We start from the raw sequence: 12325 nt of genomic DNA, 5'->3' as shown, positions 1-12325 counted from the left end.
AGTCTCTTCTAGGCTATGAGTGTTAGTTTAGTACGGCAGAAGTCAAACTTATTAAATAATAATTTAATATTCCAGAAAAAACATAGAACAGTGCAGAACTGAATATATACAAAAAGATTACAAAAAACAAAGTAAAAATAGTTACAAGATAAAAGTTACAAAGATAACACACAAAGCGATTTTGCTTACCAAAATAAACGGGAAATAAACGTGCCAGCGTATCGATCTGGTGTTGTTGCGGGGGGTTCGCACTTCTGGTCAGGAACCAGGTTAGTTCTAGCTGTGTGAGCTACCTCCAAGAACTACAAGTTGTGGCTATCCTAGCTGCGGTTTTATACTATGAAATACGCCTGGAGGCTGTAAGCCTGTGTGGACGGGAGGAAGCTAGATTTAATTACATCCTCAGTCATAATTGGATCTCCAGATATCTAACATCCACCTGCGAAAAATGTACAATAGCCCACATACATGAAAAGATTTCCCTAGTCCACGTTACAGGTGACAACCCCATTGTTGACAGTACTTCCTAGCTGATCAAAGATAAGGAGGTTGCACCTCCACCAATAATTCAATTTCCTCACAATGAAATAGTGTTTAACACACATGCCAACTTTTGGTGAAGCTACTCTTCCTGACTTAGCCTACAGTTCTTCACTTCCTCAACAGAAGTGTAAATGTTACAAGTGTCAAGGACTTCAACACTTCACTTCTGCCATTGTCTTATTACCCCAAGCATTATTCACTGAAGTCCTCTTTAGATGCAAATGTAGGTCTTTGAAGTTACCTGACTATGTCCTGATTGGTATAATGGGACAATAGGGCTTCTAATTAGCTCCCTGCTCTCCTAGGAACTGAGGGTAATTGTATTCCACACTGTCACACAGACAAGTACAGCTTCCCCCAAAGCCAGATGATGACCCATACATACGCATCTGAAGTACAGTACATAGCAGTCAGACAGGCAAATGAAAATATTATCCTTACGTCATAAGCACCCCAGTATTTTCCTGACAGTGTTGACTTCCATTTTACAACCATAATTAACACATTTCAGGCATGATCAGGGGCGGCTCTAGGCTTGTGGTGGCCCTGGACAGAGAAAGAATCTGTGGCCACTTCGCCTGCCAATGTCAATATGGTATCTTATGCATGCTAAATGGCCACATGCGGTGTGGACACTGCATAGCCATGTTGTGCTCATGTCACAACAAATGTTTAACCTTTGCTGAAATTTGCCACTACATGCTGACTCCACACTCACTGTCTCAGCATGTGGGGTCCTTTCTATAGCTGCTGGGGCTGATGGGGAGAACCTTTCCGGTGATTAGGCTGCAGACGGTGCCTTTACTAGTGATGCACGCATGTGCTCGTGCTGTCACTGTGACCTGCTGTGCTGCAGTGAAATGAGGCACTGGCACTGAAGTGTGCAGTTAAAGTGACCAGGTCAATCACTTGGTGAGCATATGTGGTAGCCCCCCAGCAAAGGTGGCCCTGTGCACTTGCACAGGAGGCACATGACTTAAGCCGTCCCTAGCGTGATGCACGAATGGCTGATAAATTTACTGTGCGCAGGTAGCACTGGCCAGGAGAACAGAGCTGTTATATCCTAGCAATGTGCATGGAGCTAATAGTGTAACGGATGATGCTCACGTGGCCTTAGTACCGGTACAATTCCCATAAGCTCCCTGCACACAGCAAATTTACCAGCCTTTCATGCACCAGGCCCTTTGACTTTTTCATTTTTTTGTACCACTTTATGTTGTACAAGTATGTGTGTGCCACCAACTTTTAACCTGTTTTGCATTGTAGGATCCTATGCTGGTGCTGTTATTGCTATGCCATTAGCGGGGATACTAGTACAGTATATTGGCTGGCCATCTGTCTTTTATATTTACGGTAAGTTTTTTTTATTTTCTATTATTGTGCCATATCAAGTGCCATAAAGTTAGCTGTGGTGGTGGTTTGGCTGATTCTTGCAACAGTTTCTGCTAAAATCGGATAAAAATCTAGTGATGCAAGACAGTAACATGATCGCTATGTATTGTCGGAAATACGGATTTCTGATTCCAAGAAAATGCAGGCTACTAATACCGTAATATTTCACCAGATTTACAATTTTGAAAATACTCGGCAGTACCAATCAGTGAATACAAAATTAAACTTCAGAAATTGGAAAACCACTGAAATTTTACACCAATTAAAAGACTTGGAAAAACTTGGTAGTATCCGAGTCTTGTGATTGGTCTAAAATTAATGCAGCAATCTGAATTCCAGGGAGACATTCTGCATTCTCTGATCGGTCCAATGCTTCTGAGTTCTGTGATTGGCCTAAAATTTTCAAGTTGTGGTAATGTGGCATTCCGACATTTCTGAGTGCAGATCTCTGATTTCTCACGCCAAAGGCCAATTTCTGATCCGAAAATTCAGAAAATTTGCTGGAATATTCCAACCATCTCTAATGATCACTACTCTGCATTTGATTTCCGATCAAGATCAGGAAAATACAGTAATGATCACATAGTGTATGCCTGACATTAGCATCCTATTTTTGTCTGAGATTTTGAAGCAGAGAGAGCTGCTATTATACAAATTATATGTCCCTTTAAGTCATAAAACAGGGATTATTTTTGACTAGCACAGACCTTGTTTTAAAGTGTCCTCAGTTACATGGGAAAAATAAACAAATTGCACCGCCAAGATGTCAAGAAACATTCCTATGTGCATAATTGTCCTTTGCTCTGTGTCTCTCACATGACTTATACTTTTAGTGCAGGAAGTTGTAACTGGGTGTGGCAGCACATGACCTGTGATCAGATATTTAGAGCACTGACTACCTTGCAACTGTGATCAGTCCAGCACACGTGAACGAAAGGGGAAAGTAGATGCCAAAATTAAGATTTGGAGAGTTGTCCACCAAACAGTGAACTGTCACCGTGGCTGCAAAGAAGCATAATAGAGCAAACCTAAATGTAGGCATTTTTATAACTTACTAAATATAAAGTGCCAACATATTAATTATACATCTCTATGTACATTAAATAAGGGTGCATATGATAAACCTGCTCAGTAGGGGTGTTGGTCAGACCCCAAATGATCTGGGGTTGCCTTTGAACACCACTGGAGGTGTATTGTGTGGCATGCAAAAGTGGTCATGATCATGTGAACATAGTAGTAATAGTAGGGGTGTCACTAGGAAGCAGTGGCACCTTACTCTATAAAAACTTTGAACAAAGCCCCCTCTCCTCAAAGAGAATTAGGCCTTAAGTACTATAGAAACAGCCATATTAGACATAATAGACAATATAGGTAATGTTTTACACAATTACCACTTACTTGTTAGGACAATGAGAAAATAGAGGTATGTATGCTGTGATGTATGCTTGGCAATTTTGGTACTTGCTCATGGTATGCTGAGATGTGGCCTTGTATTGTATTTTTTATTTTTCATTTTTCTGAAAATAAGAATTTAGGATGTGAATAAACAATAAACACTTATTAAAAAGACTCAGCTAGAGAAGACATGTATTTTACATATTGTTTAGGAAGGAAGGATATGTAGGCATTTGTTGCCAGATTTTAAGTGTGATATTTCTGGTTTAAATATCCATATTTCTGGTTTAAATATCCAGTCTCAATATCCCTTAAAATTGCCTGCCCCAACGTATCTGCCCTAACCTTAAAAGGAACCTTTAACCTAAAAAAAAGTTAGATACTTCCCTCCGTAGGGGAAAACCTCTGAATGTTCCAGGGCCTTCCCAAAGTTCCCACGCACCTCCTGCACTGTACTGGGACCCTCTAACCAATCTTTGAGATTAAAGTAAAAGATTTGCAATTTCTGCATGCAGCATTTGGGGGGGGGGGGGGGGCGATTGGGGTTATATTCTCATTCTCTTGAACAGGAGTCAAATTCATGGCAAAATCTCAGAATTTTGTGCCACAAAACCACAAATGCGATTCGTGATTTTGTTCTCCAAGTGTGAACCAGCCCTGAAGGACAGTCAGTGACAACAAGACTATATATACTCTGTTAAAGAGACACTGAAGCGAAAAAAAAATATGATATAATGAATTGCTTGTGTACTATGAATAATTACTAGAAGATTAGCAGCAAAGAAAATATTCTCATATTTTTATTTTCAGGTATATAGTGAGTTTTCTAACATTGCATCATTCTCTGATATGTGCAGATTACACAACACTCAGCATTTAAAATGATTCTTTCAGAGCAGTCTGTGAACTAATGACCTCTCCTCTGGCAGAGAAAAAGACATTTGTTTACTTACAGTTGAGATAATAAAAGTCAGAAGACAGCCCTCTCCAGGACTTTGAAAGTCGTAGAGCTTAATGGCTTTTTTGCATCGAGATAACAACTGGAGTTTCTTAACTCTTCCTGTGCTGGAAACAATTAGACTAATGTATCTGATCTTAATGTTTTATTTCTTAGCTGTACTACACATACAAATCATAATATCATAATTTTTTTTAGCTTTAGTGTCTCTTTAAGCACTGAGGAAGATGTTGGCGCTATATAAATACTAAATAAATAAGTTCTAAATTGTCACTGTTTAAAGGACACCTGAGCTGACACTACATATATGCTAGTGTGTCTAGTATTGGGTCCTTCTACTTACCAATTCTCCACTTTGGATGAGCAGTGCATGCTCTGGCCACTCATGCTCCCTGTAATTTTTTGCTCCTGCCATACTTGACAAGTACTGCTCATACATGAGGGTCAGTTCTGAAGAATGCATGCACAGAACACTATTGGCTGCTTTGCACATCCAGGCAGAAGTGCAAAATTACAGGGAGCGTGATTGGACAGAGTATGCACTGCTTCTTTGTTGAATGGGAGGCAGAGCAGCAAAATTGAGGGGAGCCCAATCAAACCGGCCCTGGCGATGTTCACTTGAGGTAAGTGAATGAGAAAGTTTATAGATGTATTAGACTATTGCATAACCAAGGGTCAAAGCACTATCTGTCTAACTTGAATATGTTGATACTGTATGTGGATCATGAAGTATTTTTCTCTATACAGGGATGTTTGGCATGATCTGGTACGTGTTCTGGTTACTGCATGCCACTGAGAGCCCAGCTAAGCATCCCTTCATTACCCCCGAGGAAAGAGCATACATTGAGTCAAGCATAGGAGAAGGCACCTGTTTCGTAACAACTGGTGTAAGTGTCTTTGGGGTAAAATGACTTTTATGATTTACTGCAGACATCAGACCACCAAATGTTGATTTGGGTAATACCTTTAATGAGTAAATGTACATGGTTAATTGCAAGCATTCCAAAACTTTGTTTCTTCTTCAGGCATTATACAGAACTAAATCAGAACCATACAACAGTGAATGTAACATATAGAGACTTATGTATGATTTTGTAGGCTTAACCTCTTGAGGACTGCAGGGCTAAACCTCCCTAGTGACCAGGCCATTTTTAGTAAAATTGACCACTGCAGCTTTAAGGCCAAGCTGCAGGGCCGCACAACACAGCACACAAGTGAATTCCCCCCCCCCTTTTCTCCCCACCAACAGAGCTCTCTGTTGGTGGGGTCTGATTGCTCCCCCCCATGTTTATTTTTTTTTTAATAAATATTGTTGTTAGTGTTTTTAATGAAAAAAACACTGTTTCTTTAACTAACTTCCCTCCCTTCCTCCCCACAGCCAACCAATTACGGCGATCGGCTGTCATAGGCTTCTGCCTATGTGAGCCGATCGCTCTCTTGTCCCCCAGGGGGACAGCTGTGTGACACGGCTGTTCCCAGTACAGCGCTGCTGCCGATCGCATCGCTGTACGTGTAAATAGACGGCGATCACGCCATCTAACAGTCATTGCCGGAGACTGAAGGCTGGGCGGAGCTCCGCCCCCCAAGCAGGAGATGCACGCGCAGCCTGCGCGCAATCTCCTGCAAAACAGAGCCCAAGGACTTTACGCCAATCGGCGTTAGGCGGTCCTGGGGCTGCCGCCGCGGCCACGCCCGTCGGCGTGACGCGGTCGGCAAGAGGTTAATCTGACGTGTCACACAGTTTAACCTCCTTTGAAATGTAAAAAGAAACTTATCAGTGCTCAAATCTATTGAACCCTGGCAGCATTGGTCAATACAAGTAAACACAAACAATTAACTTCGTTCTCAGCCAGAGAACAGCACCAAAGCTAAAAGTAGCCACACACTGGTCGATAGCCACCTGATCGACCAAAAGATAGATCCTTCTCTAATTGAATCTGACCAGAGAGGGATCCATTGGCTGCCCATACACTGCACACAGATTTTGAATCGATTTCAGCAGGAAATCGATTCAAAACCTGTGGAGCCCCCACCCTCAGGCTTCCCCCTATTCGGGTTCCCCTGGCCAGCAGCAATAACGTTACCTGTCCGCTGGCAAGAGTCCGCGAGGTCCGTGCTGTCGCATGTTCCGCTGTTCTCTTCACTTTCCTGTGGCAAGCCAAAGTTTAAACAGTAGAGGGTGCTCTAAATCAGGATGTTTAAAACTGGAAATGGAAGGGTCTTCCTATCTTGTTTTATGAAACCATATCTTCAAATTTCAGTTAAAGCAAACCTGATCTGAAAACGTCAAAATAAACAAACTTGTCATACTTACCTCCGATGTAGTCTGCTTATCAATCTTTCTCTTCTCCTGCATCATGTTTGTCCGCTGTGATCAATGGAATTATCTGCGCTCCATTTTAAAAATGGTGATGACCCTGTAACAGCTTCCGGGTCAGCACTCCGTTAATCAGTAATATCGCTTGAGCTATAGGGAAAAATGGACATTACCCTGCACATGAAATGCTATAGTTAAAAGGGCTCTAAAGTTGGCCACACACCATACAATAAAAAATATCAAATTTTTCACCAATTCGATAATTTAGACCGGTTGTCCTGAAAAATCTAGAGCTTTTCTTTGTTTTCGATCGATAAATCCAATTGAATTTCCCTTTTTTCTTATTTTTGGAGATTTTATCACTTTATCAAGAATTGTATGGTTTGTGATGGATTGACTATTACTTGATGTACCATTCCAATCAGTTCCATAATTTCTGAGCTTTTAGTTATTTTATTTATGATTGGGGAAAAATTTAACATAGCTGTGGGGTACATTGGTCAGATTTTTGAATTGTTACAATCGGTCAGAAAATTGATTATTTTTGAACTGAACAGATATTTAAAAAAATTGGATACTTTTCCGTTAGGCGGGCGCATCCGATAGGTGGCGCTAATTACATTAGAAGTCACGTAACAAAAGTAAAATGTAACCGATTCTATTGTGTTTTTTACTGGCCGTCTCGCTGCGGACAAATGTATTATCAAAAGTGAGTTAATTAAATTCAATTAAGCCAGCGGCAATGTAACAGATGAAGCCGCTGGCTTTGGCTCTGCCTGCTCTCCTCCCCCTCCCTCTCTCCTATAGAACACTGGCAGCCGGGGGACACACGCATCTCCCCGAGAGTCATTCATCGCAAGAAAACAAGCAGAGCGGGGAGGCTGCAGACATTGCTTCTGCCAGCACCCGCTCTGCAAGAACGGACGACTCTGGGGGGACACGCATGTCCCCGCCGGCTGCCAGTATTGTATAGGAGAGAGGCAGGGGGAGGAGAGTGAGCCCAAAACGGCGGCTTCATCTGTTACATTGCAGCCAGCTTAATTGAATTTAATTAACTCACGTTTGATAATACATTTGGCCGCAGTGAGACAGCCAGTAAAAAACACAATAGAATCGGTTACATTACACTTTTCTTACGTGACTATTAATGTAATTAGCGCCACCTATCGGATGCGCCCGGCTAACGTAAAAGTACCAAAAATTCTATGGTGTGTGGCCACTTTAAGGCTTTCAGCTTTCTGAGAGAAAAGTCTGACAAGATCTTGTCAGACCTGAAAGGAATTGTTGCTAAAAGAAAATGATGAGCTTCTGAGAGGAACTGATGGCAAGGTAAGTATGTAATATTTGTTTACAGGTACATCAACTGTTTAGCCTCTATAATAAAACCCCTGTCCCTGCGTCCTACTGTGTCTGTGCGTCCGGTCCTGACCGTTTGCTGTTTGTCAGCTTTTTCCAACTGACAAGCAAGAAATCTGAAGCAACTGAAAATCAAGAAATCCCTCTGTGCATAAAAATGAACATTCCGTACAGATTGCATGGCAGAACTAAAGATGTCACTACCAGTGATAAATTTCAGAATGTAAATCAGGGAGAGGGAATATTTTACAAAGGGAAAACACCGAGGAAATGCTATATAATACAAACCCTGTCCCTGCATTGCCTTGTGTATGTGCGTCCGTTGTGCATGGTATGCGGGTGGATTTTAGACAGCGGTCAGGGACAGGTGCACGACGGTCACGTCCCTGTGTGTTGGGGGGGTTAGGGGGAGGTTGCAGCCGTGGCCTAGCACCTGCTTTTTAAAGGGCAGGGATTTTTACTAGTTTTAAATAATTGTGCTGGTTTAGGTTCACTTTAAATACTCCAATACTCCAAAAATAATGGCAATATTGCATAAGTCAGCTACTGGTTCTGTGTACAAGTCCATGTACCAGAAAGATGCAATAGCATAGAGGAGCGCTCCACACCTAGATCTGACTCTGCTAGTCTGACATACTGTGATAAACATGGCTTCTTTAGATGTTTCCTGGCCTTGGGTTTGGATGAGTCATCAGTAAAATACCTTCTTATGTGTTTTTCCTAGAAATTCAAGACCCCTTGGAGGAAGTTCTTTACCTCAATGCCAGTCTATGCAATCATAGTAGCTAATTTTTGCAGAAGTTGGACATTTTATTTATTGCTCATTAGCCAGCCTGCTTACTTTGAAGAAGTTTTTGGATTTCCCATCAGCAAGGTATTTAGACTTCATGTATAAGCCTATATTGTTCAGCTCTAGAAATAAGATCCACCTTTATCTATAACTCATATGCCACATACTGTGTGTCCATAGCACATACAAGATATAACCTACTCTAATATGCTTTCCAATCAGGTTGGTCTCCTTTCAGCAGTTCCTCACATGGTAATGACCATTATTGTACCCATCGGAGGGCAACTGGCCGATTTCTTAAGGAGCAGACAAATATTGACTACCACAACTGTAAGGAAAATCATGAACTGTGGAGGTACTGAATTGCTCTTACTCAGTGTTCTTGTGTCAGTACTTACAGGGCCTCATTTACCATTCTGGGCCAGTGCCGTAGAACCCCACTCTTTTGTTTATTTTGTTTCTCACCTACCTGCACTTGCTAGAGACCCTTTTAATGGGGAAGATTGTTTGTAGTCATGAAGTTCAAAAACATTTTAGGTGCCCTGAAATTTGTGCTAATTAGACCAGCTTCACAGAAAGGCCATGTATTCGCATTGCTGACGTCAGCATCTTGGCTATTTATAAGAACGGCTCCAGTGATCTCAGTTTTAAGGAGATATGAGAGACTGTCCAACTCTTTGTAAACTCTAATAATACATACTACTTACGATGATTTAAAATGCATCACATTCCAAAACAAACAAACACACACAGCTTACAAAACTCCATAGAACGTTATAAGCCTGTCAGTTTCCTATTTTACCTGCTGGGGGCACTATGTTTAAGTACTGTAATGCATGGCATTTCTCTGGCCACCAGCAGGTGTCTCACTACAGTTTCTGGCTTCTCCCTGTTTTGCATACTGTTAATTAGCTAGCATTTGTTTTCTATTGTGAAGTATATCAATTGCCAAGTAACACCCTTCCCAGATTGTTTCCGCATGAAACTCATTTCCAAGTCTGCTTGTTTGAATTACTTGTGGTTGGCCCTGGCCCCTTGGATTGTTGAATCATTGCTTTTACGTGCTCTGCCCTGCACTGACTTGATCTTGATGCATATATTGTGTATTATTTGAGGTACAGGGTTAATGTATGTTTTGTGTAAATTCTTGCATTATTTTCAAGACTGGTAATCTAAGTGATGTTGATGGCAAAGGTATATCATATCATATCACTAAACAGTTTATGCATGGCAGGTAGATGCTATTGTGTCTACATAGATTCAGCTCTAGTGGTGACTAGATATAATATGTCTCTTCACAAGAGAGCTATTGTCCTTTTCCTGGCCTTGTAACTTTGGGTTATTAACCATTTCCTAACAATTGTGTGTGTAGGTTTTGGGATGGAGGCCACACTTCTGCTGGTGGTTGGCTATTCTCACAGGAAGGCCATTGCAATTTCCTTCCTTGTTCTTGCTGTTGGCTTCAGCGGATTTGCTATATCAGGTAAGAAATCTGTGGAGAAAAAGTCACCAAATTATCTGCTTACCATTTTTATCCTTGGTAACAATTAAACTCTGACAGGATTTTGTTGCAATCTGTGTCATCAATTAGTACACAACCACGTGCTACCTGTTACACTGCTGAAGCAATAGGAAGCTCCGTTATTTATACCTGTCTGCTCCAGCGTCAACCATAAATGTCTGGCATTCATTCCATTTCCTGTTCCTGTATCAGCTGTCACGGGACAGAAGGTCAGATTAAATATCTCCTATTGCTGGCAGCTGAATATGACATGGCACCAGCTGTGTAATTATGGTGCACGGTACTTAGCGGCGGTAGTGGTGGATTTATCAGTGGACCGAATTAGCACTTTCAATTGGTGGCACTAAGGGGAATGTTAATGTCAACCATTGGTAGTGGGTTTAGTGTTATGCATAGGTAGGGGAGGGTTAATGTGATGAGAGTAGGGTCATGACAGGCGATAGTAGAATATACAAAATTATTGCGCTGATTGCACTTCCTGAATGAGAAATATATGTATAAATTTTTTTTTTATCATAATACTTTTATTTGAGTAAAAGCAGTTAAACATTAAAGAACAACAATTAAGCAATAGAGATGCATTAAAGTTTAGGCGGATAACAAGAAAGTACCATCATGTTATATCAAAACTAATACAAATGACACTCCTACTTAAGCAGTCTTTAACTGTTTGTTTTAACTAAACCTATACTGGGTAACAACTGGTATACAAGTCCCTAATGAAATGTATCAAAACAGTGGGCGACAGAGTGCCCTTGATACATCTAACTGAAAAGAGGTAATTTAGGAGTACTTTAAGAGAGTAAAGGCTGCATTATAACCTGAGAGCAATCTTTCAATAACATCCAAGAGGAACTGTCTATCCAGTACGTAGAGTAATCTATTAATTATAGAGTGAGCCGTTTATTATAATAAACCAGGTAACCCAGGATGAGAAAAATTCTAGCTAGAGAAATTAAACCAGGAGGTAGGAAGGGAAAAGGCCTTATGATCCCCTAAGGACCTAAGCCTGATCTTGTGTTCCAGGAAGAGGTTTCTGTTTACTATAGATAGTAATTGGTTAATAGAAAGTGCATCTGCCGATTTCCAGTTGCTTGTAATTAGTGAAAGAGCGGCCAATACAATATGCATTACCTGAGGCTGAATATTTATTGGTAGCTCATCCAACCCCACTAAAAGTAAAGCTAGTTTAGAGGAAATGCGGAAGTTTGATTAAAACAATCTTCTGATTAAATGTTCGACTTGGTGAAAAGTTGGGTGTGGGGAAAGTGGAATTCTTTAAGTTTAGAGCCTAGGAAGAGCTGATTAAGTGTATTAATGATAGCTTTAGACCAGGAGGTGAGCTTTAAATGAGGGGTAAGAATGGAGAGAGCAGTCAGAGGTATGAGAGGACTATGGGCAAGAGAGGAGTTAGGTGGACATTTAATAAAGTGCTCCCAAGCAAGAAGCAGGGCCCTTATAGTTAGATATTGGGAAGGAGGGATATTTGCCCCTAATAGAGTAGCTTCAAGCACTTGTCTGGGGTGTTTTTTTAAGAAAATATTGTTCAATTTTGACCCATGGTTCAATAATAGGGACAGACCACCAGTTTTTGACCATGTCCAGCAGTGTAGAAAAATAATACACCTCTAAAGATGGCAACACTGCCACTGCTGGACATATGTTGCACTACCAAGTAGACTCTTTATGTACACAGGTTTGCTTGCACTAACTGCATACTCATATAAACTGTTTAGGAGTTGGAAATTTCCTGCTGATAATCATTGACACTTACCATGTTTACTGCACTTTTTCTTATGTTCTGCCTGTCTGCAAACATCTACAAGTTGCATTGCAATATGCATCCTCACAGTGTACCTCACTCCATATTCATTTCATCTGCTCTGCTCTGCTCACCTTACTCAGCTTCTCGTGAACTGTTAGCTCTCCTGAAATCTCTCTCTCCCTCCAGCAGCTCAAAAACCTTTAAATCCCATTCACATTTGCTTACTCTCTCCCTCCTACTCTTACTTGCTGCTGGTGATATATATCGCCTAGCCCTGGGCCACAGCC

The 12325-nt window shown here is 41.1% G+C and overlaps 1 protein-coding gene across 1 annotated transcript in view; it reads left to right on the top strand.

The window, feature by feature from the left end:
- The window catches only part of SLC17A8 (solute carrier family 17 member 8), a 77049-nt gene that overhangs the window by 51108 nt on the left and 13616 nt on the right, over positions 1-12325 (top strand). Inside the window, exons 6-10 of the mRNA XM_068272808.1 lie at positions 1810-1896; positions 5036-5175; positions 8686-8835; positions 8974-9106; positions 10124-10234. Of these exons, the coding sequence (XP_068128909.1) occupies positions 1810-1896; positions 5036-5175; positions 8686-8835; positions 8974-9106; positions 10124-10234 (621 nt within the window). The remainder of the gene's footprint in view (positions 1-1809; positions 1897-5035; positions 5176-8685; positions 8836-8973; positions 9107-10123; positions 10235-12325) is intronic.

This window comes from Hyperolius riggenbachi, chromosome 3 (assembly GCF_040937935.1).
Source record: "Hyperolius riggenbachi isolate aHypRig1 chromosome 3, aHypRig1.pri, whole genome shotgun sequence".
Taxonomy (NCBI): Eukaryota; Metazoa; Chordata; class Amphibia; order Anura; family Hyperoliidae; genus Hyperolius; species Hyperolius riggenbachi.
Note: the sequence above shows the minus strand (reverse complement) of the source record. Positions and strands in the feature narration are given on the sequence as shown.